A 14,741-nucleotide genomic window follows, 5' to 3' on the forward strand; every position below is an offset into this window, starting at 1 on the left:
CCATTTTAAGCTTTACTTTGTTTCATGTAGTTCATAAGCAAAATGTTATCTGTATATAATCAAAAAGATTGTAATAAAGCTTGAGTCATGTTAAACATAATTTGTTTATTGTAGGGTCTTATGGGAACATTGTATTTTGTTTATATTGACCACTCAGTTTTGCATTATGATTTACACACTGAACAGGTTATCAGAAATGCCCATCCCCTTAACAGAGTTTACAGGCAGTTCATCATTAATGTCAATATAGGAAAAAATATTGTATGTCTTAATGGATTTATAATGAGTCCTGTCATTCCTAACTGATTATTAAAAATGCTGCTTTATATAGGCACCACACTGCATGTGGAGGGGTCACTTGATAGAGGTGCCCTTGAGACTGACCGAACTTGCTGTCCTGCAAAAGAAGAAATAAGAATTTGAATCCTTATTATTTATTTATTTATTTATTTATTTTTGTTTGTTGCATATATTACTTACTGTTAGCATGTCACCCTGTGTTTGTGACTCCTTTTGAAGATGCAAGGCATGAAGCTAACCTCTCAGCAAGGTAAGACAACCCTTAAAAGCAAAAATAACATTTCACTATTCTGATTACACTAGCACTACTACACCTACTTTGGAACAACATGGTTTAGTATGTACATTACTTATACAAACCTCATTACTTAAACAAACCTGACTTCTCGTGACAAAATAAACGAACTACTGAACTGCTAATTAATACGTACAGAAATAATGTTATCATAATTTGGAAGAACTCTTAATGGACATTATTATATAGTATAAAGGACAGTATACAATAAGTATAATGGGGTTATGATAAATAAATTAGAAATTACAATAGAAATACACATTCTCTTCGGGGTTTTTCCACCTTTGACTTTCTTATTCATGTAAAGTGATATGACCAGAGTCCGCCATTAACTTTAATTTGAGGCATTAACTTACATTTTTACATCAAAAAACAATTTATTTGGTAACACACACACTTATAATAACTGCGTGCACAATTTAATAAAAAAAGAAAAGAAAAAAAAAACAATTTAATAAAAAAGAGCAAGTTTCTGTTTCACATAATTGAATAACGTTAGATAAATAATTACATTATTAAAGAGCGAATTTTAGGGTTAAACTTACCACTCATAATCAATCAAAGAATCATAGCTGTCTTTGTCTAATCTCTCTCTCATCCAACGAGCTCAACCTGAGACATCCTACAACAAAAACCGATATCTATGACAAAAACGACGTAAACATTCTCTGCGATCGACTTTTTTGACCAGCACGAATTTGCATCGGAGTTCGATTATTGTAGACTGTGCTAGTCGTTTAACCGGAGCTGAAACAAAATGAAGATGATATATTTTCCTATCCTGTAAACCAGCTATTTATTCCACAGGTTGTGACGTTTGGCAGGTAATTTAAAATTAAAGTAAATATTTATGTGAAATGTAATTTCACAAAGCTTATCCGGTGGATTTTTGTTTGTCTTGAGCTTTGGTAATGAGATTAGCTTGTTAGCTGCTTTAGCTGCTAACGAAAAATAACAACTACAGCAATATGTATATTGGTATATGGTATTATATAATTATTATGTGCATTCAAGCAGTAACGTTATATTCTTGTTCTGTGCCAGGTTGAAAATGAAAATGATCAAAATATGATAATGTTTTGATACCTTTTTACGCTTGTTTAAAGAAAATTAAACACTGGAGCTTAATATTATTTTGAGTTTAAGTTTAGAAAAGACAGGACATTATTAATCTTCAATTTCTGCTATGACATTAAAACATAAAAACTTGTTACCAAATTTTGTATGCGGTTGCACTGCTTGAAAAGTACATATAAGTTACCTAATAATTTTAACTTAAATCTGACCTGATCTGGAAGTTCTTCTGGGTTGGTCATAAATAAAAATTCATTATATTGGTTGGTAAACCATCACCGCATGCCTACAAAAATAACGTAGTTATTGATTTTTATCTTATTTTTAATTCATGATCAAGCTTTCCTGTTTTTTTATCTTGTTTTTGTCTAAATTGACTAAATTATAGATTTGAACTTTAGTGTTTAATGCTGTTTTCCCCCCATAAAACATCAGTATAGATTTATGCTATTGTATCAGTTATCAATCCTAACAAAAACAATGATAAAAAACCAAGATACAGATTAGCTTTCTTAAACATTGTAGTTAATAATTTAAGAAACTTCTCTTTGTGTAAATAAAGTTTTCTTTATGTGCTAAAATTTAGATCAATTTATTATCAAAAAAGGTGTTCAAAAATCAGCAAACAACAACAAACTACATATTCCAAAGTGGTGGCTTATCCAAATATATATATATGTATACATACATATATATATGTAGAAAAAATATTTATATGGTTTCCTTTAACACTTTACCTCTAAAAATAAACATATGGGTGGAGATGGCGAGGCTCTGTTACAAATATTTCACAGCTGTCAGGTCTTAAATTAGAATAGAAAAATTAGAGGTCATTTTTTTACAGGTAGGGTATCAAAAGCAATTTTTTGAAAGATAAGCTTAAAATTGCTAGAGATGGATATCATCTGTTATGCAATATCACTATTAGATTTCTTTTATACTGTCAAACCAAAACATTATTCAGACATCAGATATCATTTCTGATATTTTTTTACTATTGGGTGCAGGACACTATAGTTCATTTATGTAAGTGGATGATGATAGCAAAATAAAGTAAACTTATACCCGAAAATTCTTCATACAGTGGACTACCAGTAAAATGTATACAATTTTGGTACCAAAAATTCTTCAGACACTTTGACTTGACCATGTTTTGCTTAAGTGTTTTTTTTTTTTTTCTTTAATTGCTAATGTGACTTTTTTACATCATAGACTGAACAAAATTAAGCATTGCTTGGTATTGTGTTGACCTAAATTGGTGTTATCTAATTGTGTACTTAATTTTAACAGCTGACAGCTATTCAACCTAATTCATTTTTGAGACAGTTTTCTAACAGAAGGATGGCCAAAACCAGTGAAATATCAACTGAGTTCTTGTCATATTTTATTACCATTTTCTAAACTTTAGCGAATAAACTGTGATGTGAGAAATGTGTCCGAATAGATTTTGGTTTAATTGTATTAACATTTTCTAGCTAAATGGTAATTTATTATCTAGTCAACTGATATAGTAATGGCACCATTTGCTGGATTTATTTTAATAAATAGTAGAGGGCCAATCTATCTCAAGTGGTTCAGTGGATGTTGCTTGCCCATTTTTATTTTACTTTTTGTGTGTGTGTGTGTGTGTGTGTGTGATGTATTGGTGGTATTTTTAATTTTTTATGTTACTTGGTTTTACCATTTTGTGTCATAATACATTTGGGTTTACGTGTGTTTCTGAAAACATTAAAGGGTTCGTTCACCCAAAAATGAAAATTCTGTCAGTATTTACTCACCCTCATGTTGTTCCAACCCCGTAAGACCTTCGTTCATCTTCGGAACACAAATTAAGATATTTAAGATATTAAGATCGCTCCTGCATACTAGTCCATAGGCTTCTTGAGGGACTGGCTCTTGCTGTCCTCGAAAAGTCATTAAAGACATCGTTAAAATAGTCCAAGTGACTACAGTGGCTCAATCTTAAGTTTATCAAACGACGAGAACACTTTTGTGCGCAAAAAAACAACAAAAATAACGACTTTATTTCAACTATTCGTTTATTTCTCCCTCTGCGCGAGTCAGGTTACTAGTTTAATAGCGTAAGCTTCTGTTATTGTACGTCACACGCATCACACACACATGACCAGCGTCGGCCAATAGTGAGCCTACGTGTGACGTAGCTCTACGCAATCACACTACGTTAACTGACTTACAGGCTCATGGAGAAGGAAGTGAATAGTTGAAATAAAGTCGTTATTTTTGTTGTTTTTTTGCGCACAAAAGTGTTCTCGTTGTTTGATAAACTTAAGATTGAGCCCCTGTAGTCACTTGGACTATTTTAACGATGTCTTTAATGACTTTTCGAGGACAGCAAGAGCCAGTCCCTCAAGAAGCCTATGGACTGTATGCAGGAGCGATCTTAATATCTTAAATATCTTAATTTGTGTTGGGAAGATGAACGAAGGTCTTACGGAGTTGGAACAACATGAGGGTGAGTAAATACTGACAGGATTTTCATTTTTGGGTGAACTAACCCTTTAATATCTCATTCTCTGCTTGTTAATCTCTAGAGCACATAGTTCAAATATTAAAACTTTTCTCTTTTTTTTTCTTACTTGCACAGAACTTAAGCCCAAATGTAATAAAGATTGTTCAAAATTTTACTTTTAGGGTACATTTATTAAGGGAAGGGTTCAAATCTCAGTTTTGTTTTTTAAAGGAGTACTAGGCATGGATAGTGTCCTTGCAGAACATTTTAGGTTTGAGGCTTCTGAGTTGCTTCTTACGTGTTTGGATTGATATGGCATCATTAATGTTATGTTCTCTTAGGATGTCAGGATGGCAAGTGGCCCTGGCTTGCCGGACAGCCTGGTGCTGGAAATTTTCTTGCATCTCCCTCATGAGGCGGTGCTGAGCGCTGGGTTTACCTGCCATCAGTGGTTTGCCGTGTCGCGGGATGAGTTCCTCTGGAGGGAGCTCTTCTATAGCTACTACCGCATCCCTCGCTCTGTGCCTCGCCACCCAGGTACTGTAGCTGCACCACAGTTAATGAATTTACTCATCCTTTGGATGAGACGTTAAACTGAGGTTCTCACTCTCTGTGGTCATTAAAAATCCCACTGAGTAGGGGTGTAACCCCAGTGACCTGAGCAAATTCCATCCATTGGCCCTTTCAAATCATGGCCTCCTAATAATCCCCATCCTTGAATTGGCTCTATCACTCTCTCTCCTCTTCACCTATAGCTGGTGTGTGGTGAGCGCACTGGTGCCGCTGTACTGTGGCTGCCGTCCCATTATTCCATGTGGATGCTGCACACTGGGGGTGGTTGAGGAGAGATCCCTTGATATGATTGTAAAGCGCTTTGGGAGAACAGTAGTACATATGAAATCGCTATATAAATAGGGTTGGGTATCGAGAATCGAGTATCGATTGGAACCGAGACTAACTTTTCGTTTTTCCCGGAATCGTTCAAAAGTTACAATTTCAATTCCTAGTTTTGATATTCACAGTCCGCCGAGCGGAAGAAGAAACCGCTGAACAACACCAATGAAGAAGCGTCTACCGGAAGTGTTGGCATAACCACGCGAGTCGAACATGAGTACCTTACGTCGGCGATCCAAAGTGTGGCTTCACTTTTCTAAAAATAACGAAATCTCGGCAAAATGCAAAATTTGTGACAAAAGGAGGTATTTTTACAGAAGGAGTATTTCCTTCAGAAAGGATTATTTCCTTCAGAAAGGCCGTTGGTTAGCAAGGTTAGCTAAACTTTTTTGCCTCTTAAAAGAATCAGAATCGAGAATCGTTAGGAACCGGAATCGAAACAAGGAATCGCAATCGGAATCAGAATCGTTTTAAATTCAAACGATACCCAACCCTATATATAAATGTCTCATTCATTCATTCATTAATGAGTTCATGTGTAAAATATACTAGCACACACCTTTCACATCTGTGAAGAACAACTGAAGTGGAATGTGTACATATGGCTTTTAATAATCCACTTAGTACTTAGTAGTAAAATACATGTGACAGTGCCTAAAGTTTGGCACTTTTTTTTGTCATGACTGTGGCAGCACCTTTTGAAAGTAACAATGCAATTCCTGTGTGCAGCTTCTACGTCGTGGTATAGGGAGTTCAAGCGGCTGTATGACTGCATCCCCTGTGTGGAGGTTCAGACTTTAAAGGAACATCATGATCAGGTCCTGCATTTGGCCTTCTCTCACCGTGGACATCGCTTCTCTTCCTGCTCTAAAGACTGTACTGTTAAGGTAAGACTGCCGACTGCAGTTCCTTTCAGGCAAGTCATTCATTTCACTCTGCGGCCACTTTGAAACTCCTCTCGGGCAACTAATTCAGGCCCTGGTCGATTAGATCACAAGTGAACAACGCTAAATACAGGTGTAAACTGAGTCTCAAACGGTTTGAGCTTGTCCACTTTTGACCACTTCCAGAGGTAGTCGAAAACTCATTAGACCGGATTGCTTTCGTGTGGTGCTTTCATGTGGTTGAATGTGTTCCATTCATCTGCTCTCCGCCTACTGACCTGATGCGGACACATTATGGTAAGTGAGCTAGGATGTACCAAGCACAATATTCTCTCACCATTCCTGGTTTCCAACATGCACTTGTCTTGTTCGGTGTGGTCTTGCTTCTATCAGAGCAGAAACAAAAGCCGCTGCTCTCTGTATGTTTTTCCTTCATATCCGGGCGCATTCATATGTAAATTGTGCGAGGTTACTTTGTCTATTAGATCGAAAGAACATACTTTTAGCTAGTACCCATAGACCCTCCCCTGAAAGAAAAAGTGGAAGAAAGAGAATGATTAAAACACCAGATGTAAATGAGTATGTTTCTCCCTCGTCTACTTGTGATCCGTATGGCGGCAAATCAATGGCTAAAATAACAAGAGAGCACAACTGATACTTCAGTATCGCCTGCTGCTTCTGCTCACTCTAACACTTTTATTTTTGGCAGTCAAGGGGCTGGACTTACTGTTTTAATAACCTGAAATGTCATTGGTTATTTTCCCTTTTCCGAAAGTCATTTGTGATTGGACGCCTGTCCAATGACCCTTAATTCACTTGACTTGAGACGTATGCTTGAGACAAGACATCACTTAATTTGTTTTATTTATGGTTTATTAATGTGTAATGTGATTTAATGCATTGTTAATATAGAATAGATTCTTACCAGATACTTTATTAACAGGAAGTCTCTAGTGATTGCATTGTGTTGTTAAGAGATATTTACAGACTGTAATGATACATTTCCATTTTGCATTGTAAATGTACCAAAATCCTTATACATTTTACGTAATATAAATGGTTCATTATATTTTCTATTAAATATAAAAGGGGTTCTGGCTTCTCAAGTTAAGATACAGTACACAGCATGAATTATAGCTTACAAATGCCTTTTCAGAATTTGCTTGAGTATCAATTAAAGAATTTTCATTTTTGGGTGAACTTTCCCTTTAACCAGGGCCCTAAAGTGTCATCTAGGTGCCATGACTGGTATGCAACACTTCAACATAGCTAGTAATATAAAAATATATATTATATAACTCTATATTATATTATATACCCTAAAATATATATTAAAAAAAGATCAACAAATGCATCACAGATATTTTTTTTATTTTTTCTTTAAAAAAAGCATGTTGATTGTACATTATACCAAGGAATTTACAAACCCAATTCCATAAAAGTTGGGACACTGTACAAATTGTGAATAAAAACAGAATGCAATGATGTGGAAGTTTCAAATTTCAATATTATATTTAGAATACAACATAGATGACATATCAAATGTTTAAACTGAGAAAATGCATAATTTTAAGGGGAAAATAAGTTGATTTTAAATTTCATGGCATCAACACATCTCAAAAAAGTTGGGACAAGGCCATTTTTACCACTGTGTGGCATCCCCTCTTCTTTTAATAACAGTCTGCAAACGTCTGGGGACTGAGGAGACAAGTTGCTCAAGTTTAGGAATAGGAATGTTGTCCCATTCTTGTCTAATAAAGGCTTCTAGCTGCTCAACTGTCTTAGGTCTTCTTTGTTGCATCTTCCTCTTTATGATGCGCCAAATGTTTTCTATGGGTGAAAGATCTGGACTGCAGGCTGGCCATTTCAGTACCCGGATCCTTCTTCTACGCAGCCATGATGTTGTAATTGATGCAGTATGTGGTTTGGCATCGTCTTGTTGGAAAATACAAGGTCTTCCCTGAAAGAGACGATGTCTGGATGGGAGCATATGTTGTTCTAGAACTTGGATATACCTTTCAGCATTGATGGTGCCTTTCCAGATGTGTAAGCTGCCCATGCCACACGCACTCATGCAACCCCATACCATCAGAGATGCAGGCTTCTGAACTGAGCGCTGATAACAACTTGGGTTGTCCTTGTCCTCTTTAGTCCGGATGACATGGCGTCCCAGTTTTCCAAAAAGAACTTCAAATTTTGATTCGTCTGACCACAGAACAGTTTTCCACTTTGCTAGAGTCCACTTTAAATGAGCCTTGGCCCAGAGAAAACGCCTGCGCTTCTGGTTCCCGTTTAGATATGGCTTCTTTTTTGACCTATAGAGTTTTAGCCGGCAACGGTGAATGGCATGGTGGATTGTGTTCACTGACAATGTTTTCTGGAAGTATTCTTGAGCCCATGTTGCGATTTCCATTACAGTAGCATTCCTGTGTGTGATGCAGTGCCGTCTAAGGGCCCGAAGATCACAGGCATTCAGTATGGTTTTCCGGCCTTGACCCTTATGCACAGAGATTGTTCCAGATTCTCTGAATCTTTGGATGATATTATGCACTGTTGATGATGATAACTTCAAACTCTTTGCAATTTTTCTCTGAGAAACTCCTTTCTGATATTGCTCCACTATTTTTTGCCTCAGCATTGGGGGAATTGGTGATCCTCTGCCCATCTTGACTTCTGAGAGACACTGCCACTCTGAGAGGCTCTTTTTATACCCAATCATGTTGCCAATTGACCTAATAAGTTGCAAATTGGTCCTCCAGCTGTTCATTATATGTACATTTAACTTTTCTGGCCTCTTATTGCTACCTGTCCCAACTTTTTTGGAATTTGTAGCTCTCATGAAATCCAAAAGGAGCCAATATTTGGCATGGCAATTCAAAATGTCTCACTTTCAACATTTGATATTGTAAAGACTCTGGGTCGGTTCTGATCAGGGGGGAATTTGCATATCATAATTAATAATTGATAATTAATAATTATTCATACAGATTTGGATCAGACCGGTCTTACATATTAATTTATTAATTTTACCCATATGCATACATGTGCATCCCCGCAATCAACCACAAATTAATTGTTATTGATTGCAAGGACCACGTTTTACAAGACAGGCAAAATCAATTAGCTCAATTAAGTTATATAGCTTGTGAAAACAAATTCTGTGGCCACTAGAATCTGCCTTCCCTGCTCTATAACCAAATGCCCTCTTAGGTATGTATAGTTCTGTAAAGCCTGTAGCTTTAAATTGACATTTCATTGACCCGTATTATGAGCAAGACAATCAGTCAAGGTAAGCATATTTTGTATTTAATAAAGTTACTACTTAAGCATTTACTACGTTACAATGATACATGTATTTACAAACATTAAAACACAAACTAAGACGACGCAGAGCATTTAGACAATGGATACGCTTAAGTTGAGTGAGTTGGAGAGAGAGAGAGAGAGAGTGAGATAGAGTGAGTTGTAGAGCAAGTGAGAGAGAGTGGGTTACGTTTGCCACAGCAGTCAGTTAACCTTTCTGAACACCAGTAAAACACTTTCTTAATGCTTCTTAGAAGCTCTACAAAAAGGGTATACTTGCAGGGCACATTTGGTCTGTGTGAGTCGCGGGCTCGTTGCTCGGCCCGTTCGGGCCACGTGTCGGCTGAAGGTGCTGTCCTGCGTGCGCGCGTCACGTGGAGCGCGGCCGCAGCGTTTTTGCACCGGCGCGTGCATGGTCGGTTGCGTGGCTCTTTGTTCCGTGGGGAGTCACGTGGCGTTCGTTGGCATTTAGCGCGAGTGTTTGAAAGGCTTACAGTCTTTGAGGTGACGTTACCCGAGGAAGTAGTTCGGCAAAGTCCACTTCCTTTCCTATGAGACGAGCTTGGTAGTCCATTTGAGGAAAAGACGAGACTTTTAGACGAACAAAAGAAAAGATCCATGGTTGGATCAGAGTCCCGTGAGGTTTACATGCTGACGGATCGCTGGAAAGTTCAGAAGAGAGCGAGGGCGGACCTGCGTTCTCACATTTATCACCTTGGAGAAATCCATCCCCTTCCTGTTGGCTTGAGCCAATCGGAGAGTGGATGTTGCACGCGGGAAGCTTTCTTTTATGGTCCTTTGTTCCTCAGCGTGCGCTTCTCGTGGAAGGGGGTGTGTTCGATGAGGGTTTTGCAATAACAATTTGATCTTCATTGGCAGTAAAACGAATTAAAAATACACTTTACTTTACATCTCTATGCATATTCGAGTGTTTCATTCAATAAGCATTCTAGAGATATCAAGGAACATTATGTTATATCAAAGGAATATACACTTATGTTTCAAATGCATGACGAAGGTATTTTTAATTCCTATTTAAACTGTGACCAAACAAAGTTATTTCACTGTGACATGGGGAAGACACATAAAAACCATTGAAAACATTTTGTTGAATGTTTTTAAACACCAAAAGTCCTTCTCTTTGTTCAAAAACATTCCACACATTCCGATGTGTGGGGGAAGTGAAAGGTTTGTGTGTGCGTGTGTGTGTTTCAGAAATTCGCCTGGCCAAAATCCTTACAATATGTCATTTATATTCTATTGTGAATAAAATATAAGTTTATGAGATTTCTAAATTATTCCATTCTTTTTTTACTCAAAATTTGTACAGTGTCCCAACTTTTTTGGAATCGGGTTTGTAGTAACTCATGTACATTGTCATTATAAACACCTAAATTAAATCTGTTCATCATGTTATAAAGCAACTTTTCAGAAAATTTGGACTAAATGCTCAATTCATGTGGATTAGTTTTATGATCTTTATTAACTTTTTGAAGCATTAAAGTGGTTGAGTAGCTGTCAATGAAGGGACCGAAATCTCTTAGATTTCATCAAAAATGTCTTAATTTGTGTTCTGAAGATGAATGTAAGTCTTACATGTTTTGGAGTGTTACGTGGATTGACATGAGGGTGAATATCAGTTAAAGCATTTTCATTTAGGGTGAACTTTCTTTTTAAGTATTGTAAAAAAAAAAATGAAGTGGATGTCGAAGATCTCAAAAATGAAGTTTATTTACAGCATAGCAGTGGCAAGGCACACGAAGCACCTTGGGTTCACCTGCGTCAGAATGAACCCCGAACATTCAAATCTTTAACCTTTTATCCTGTTACTGTCCTTTTAATGTAAATGAAGTTGCTCTTGTCGTAACAGCTGTGTTCTGTCTTTGATCTTCTTTCAAATAAGAACGGCCCAAATATTTAAAGCAATACGGCCAAATGTTTAAGGTGATAACATCTCTTTGAAGCCCCCTAATCAAGATGGTTCTTGAATACCTGCTGTCCTTCCCACGCTATAGGTGATGAACGTGACTGTGATACTTTTAAGATTGTAAGGAATTGATTCTATGATAAATAAGCTCTTTTAAGTAAAGGAACATTTCAATATAATCTATATTGGAGTGGAAGTTTGATCGGAGCAGACTGTAATTTCTTACAGAGTCCCCCCTTTGATGCTCTTGGCCACAAGTAGCATCACATCCACTCCCTTTTCCTAAATAACACCTCCCTTTCCTGGTGGGCAGGTGCCCAGTGGCAGTGCCACCCTGGCTTAGGTTGTCCCCTATGGCCATCGGAGAATCTTACCCGTCATCGGAATGACACCTCATGCACACTGGTTACAGCTCTACTTCACTTGAGCAGACTTATCATAGTTTGTGTTAAGAATTTTTTTTTTTTTTTTTTTTGGAAAAGTATTTCTTGGGTTTGAGAAAGGTAATCAAGAATCATCACATCCAACGGGAACATCCAATATTGATCATAGAATTATCTTCAACCTGACGTTTCAACATGGAACACATACAACATAACGCGTTGACCCATAATAAGAATGATACATACACAAACAGCAGTTTTAAAGGTAACATCCCAAATTAAACCAGAATAGGCAATAGCCAAGTCTTCATTATGCATTTGTTTTTGTCAACACCTTGGTTTTTTTTTTTTTTTTTTCACAGTGTGTATCAGTGATGTTAGCATTTTTTTTTTTTAGTTTTGATAACTCAAACAATCAATAGACAATATAGTGTGTGTGTGTGTGTGTGTGTGTGTGTGTGTGTGTGTGTGTGTTTTCCTTTTCTCAGTGTGGACATCCTTTATCCACATGTGTGCATCCACTTGACAACAATGTATCTAATGCAAATGAGTATGCATATACTTGTCTCTTCATGTTCAGTCTTTGTGCATTTCTTAGAGTGGTGGGTATGTCCTCGGGACACTTGTCCCTAACATCTATGTCCAAAGACTGCTGTTCATAGTCTCTGAAATGGTTTGATCTCTTCTCGTTTCTTTTCTCATTGTCCATTCTTTTTCACATGGACCATAAGTCCTTCTAAAAGAAACAGTCACTGGTGTTGTTCGAGTCTGTGCTTCTTCATCAGTTCCATCCAAACCATGATGGGTCTCATGGTTTCTAGATCTTTTAGGCCTGGATTTCTGGATCTTGCAGGTCTGGAAATCTCTGTATTCTGTTCTTTTCTTCAGAGAATCCCCTGGCTCCACTGATTCTACTTCCTTCTCGTCCTTCAAACGACCATGTCATCTTTCTCCAGGAGGTTACACGTTTCAGGCAAACATCTCACTGCTTCTATCTGAAATAATGATCAAAAGAAAAGGTTGCCCCCCCCTTTCCCCCACAATCATCTTTTCACATTCAAACATCAAAGTCACAGAAGTTTAATCTCAAAACATCAAACATCGGTAACATTTAAAAAAAAAAAATATTCCTAAACATAATACCATTAAAACATTTGTTATAAATTACAACTACATAGCAATTCAAATAAAACATGTTTCATAAATCATAAAGAATCACCCCCCTTTTGATAGTAAACCCTTTTCTAAAATGTGTTACTATCATAAACCTAATTCTAATTTGCATCAACATCTGCTTGAGACTGAGCTACCTGTTGCTCATGCGTTGATACGTTGGACAAGGTGTGAATCGCTTCTTTATTTCCTTTCAACATTGCCAACTGGGTTTCTAAATTTCCTATTTTCTTAAGCAAACCATGATAGCTCATCTTTCTTTTGTGTGACAAGTGACACCTTCTTGCCTTGTGCCCCATCAGTCCACAAGCAAAACAAACAACTTCCTGATCTTCCTTTCTTTTCTCCAAACAGTGCCTTGCAATGTGACCATCCTTTCCACATGCATGACAGACAAAGCTTTGCAGAGGTCTCTCATTGTCTTGACAATGTCTAGCAATGTGACCAGCTTTTCCACATGCATAGCAAATAACAACACCTTCTGAATGTATTCTTGCAAATCTCCTTGGTCTATGATGGAAACCATTAGACCATGGAGTAGAACATTCTCTCCCGCCAACGGCAGCAACTGGATGTCTAGATTTGACAGTTTTCATTTGACTATTTGCATTAGCATTATTGTTGTAAAACTGTGTCATTTTACCAATGATGTCATTGTACTCAGAGAGTGGGGTCACCAGCATTGTCACAGGAGACCGGGTGAGTGGGTCACATTTGTTAATCAAGGCAGTTTTGAAACTGACATCATTCTTAGTAATGTCAGGATTGCCACTGAAAGTTTTAAACATCTACAATAATCATTCTGAAAAAGCTGCTGGATGCTCCCCTTTCCTCATGCGCATCTCAGATATTCTATCCCAATTAACTGACATCACACCTAAGACTTCAAGCAGTGCCTTTTTCCTCTCTGACTTATTAGCATTTCTGTCCTTTACATTCTGAGTTAAGCCTCCAGATAAAGTGTCAGGCAAGCACATTCTTAACACAACGCACACATCACCATCTGTTAAATTGTACACTTCAGCATATTCCTCCAAGTTTTTCAGAAAATCTAATGGATCTTGTTTGGCAGGATCAAATTTACCAATATTCTTGATCATAGTTTCTAGTTCAGTTGGATTAAATCCTTGGACTATGGTAGAGGTCATTGGTTCTTCTCTTCCTTCACTAGCACGCATAGTCGTAGTAGGAAGGCACTGGGGCCATGGGAAATCTGACTCTACAGTCTGAGTATTGGCTACTGAATGAATCTCTTTCCCAACCCTCAGCTCTGTCTTCCTGCAAATCTGGCATTTCTGGAACTGGGTTACACAATCTGACATCTAACAATGTCTTACTATGGTTTTTCTCAGTTGTGTCACTCTTTATCATGAACTGACAAAGCCGCCTTTGCTTCCTCCAAATTTTTGGACAATGTTTCCACAGATGATTTAAGCATGCTATTGTTAGTTCTAAGAAGTGCGATCTCATTCTGCATCTTGACCTTTTCTTCTTTCCATATCGTTTCACTAGCCAAGTAATTTTTTGTAGAAATTACCCCAGCACTGAGTCGCTCATTTTCAGCCTCTAACTCATCTACTCTCCTCCTAGTTACTTTGTATGAAGCAAAAAGAGCTTGAAGCGCATTAGCAATTTTCCCATTTTTGTTCTTAGGCATTTTGGGATCATTTTCAAACTTAGAGATGGCCCACTCATGGTTTATCAGCAATATTCTCTATTCCGTCAAACATTCCCTGAGAACCGTGTTTAGCGATGTATTTCACAATAATTTCTTCCATTTTCAAAAGTTTTATCTGGCTTTAGACTATCTCGTGATCTAATAGTTATTCACAAACTAAGTCTGATTTTAAATAACTACCATTCGTCTAATTATTCACAGCTCCAGTACTTCGGACGCAAATAAACAAGATAGCCACACTACCTGAGGCTTAACTTAACCATGGCCACAGTCTTTTTGGACCATAAATTTCACTGGACTAAACAGTTAAAAAAAATAACACTGTCACAGTACGTCGGACAAAACCACATTACGTCGGGT

At 37.3% G+C, this 14,741-nt stretch overlaps 1 protein-coding gene and 1 long non-coding RNA gene across 2 annotated transcripts in view; one reads left to right on the forward strand and one right to left on the reverse strand.

The window, feature by feature from the left end:
• Positions 1-85: 85 nt before the first annotated feature.
• Positions 86-1,251, reverse strand: LOC120471956 (uncharacterized). The gene is made up of 3 exons (XR_005620884.2): positions 1,141-1,251; positions 481-561; positions 86-397 (listed from the first exon to the last, which is right to left on the reverse strand). It is a non-coding gene; the product is annotated as an uncharacterized LOC120471956 (long non-coding RNA).
• A 28-nt stretch (positions 1,252-1,279) lies between these two features.
• The window catches only part of fbxw5 (F-box and WD repeat domain containing 5), a 32,656-nt gene continuing 19,194 nt past the window's right edge, over positions 1,280-14,741 (forward strand). The window contains exons 1-3 of the mRNA XM_039661886.2: positions 1,280-1,419; positions 4,481-4,676; positions 5,763-5,920. Of these exons, the coding sequence (XP_039517820.2) occupies positions 4,490-4,676; positions 5,763-5,920 (345 nt within the window). The 5' untranslated portion in view covers positions 1,280-1,419; positions 4,481-4,489. The remainder of the gene's footprint in view (positions 1,420-4,480; positions 4,677-5,762; positions 5,921-14,741) is intronic.

Source organism: Pimephales promelas, chromosome 4 (assembly GCF_988280905.1).
Source record: "Pimephales promelas chromosome 4, fPimPro1.hap1.1, whole genome shotgun sequence".
Classification (NCBI taxonomy): domain Eukaryota; kingdom Metazoa; phylum Chordata; class Actinopteri; order Cypriniformes; family Leuciscidae; genus Pimephales; species Pimephales promelas.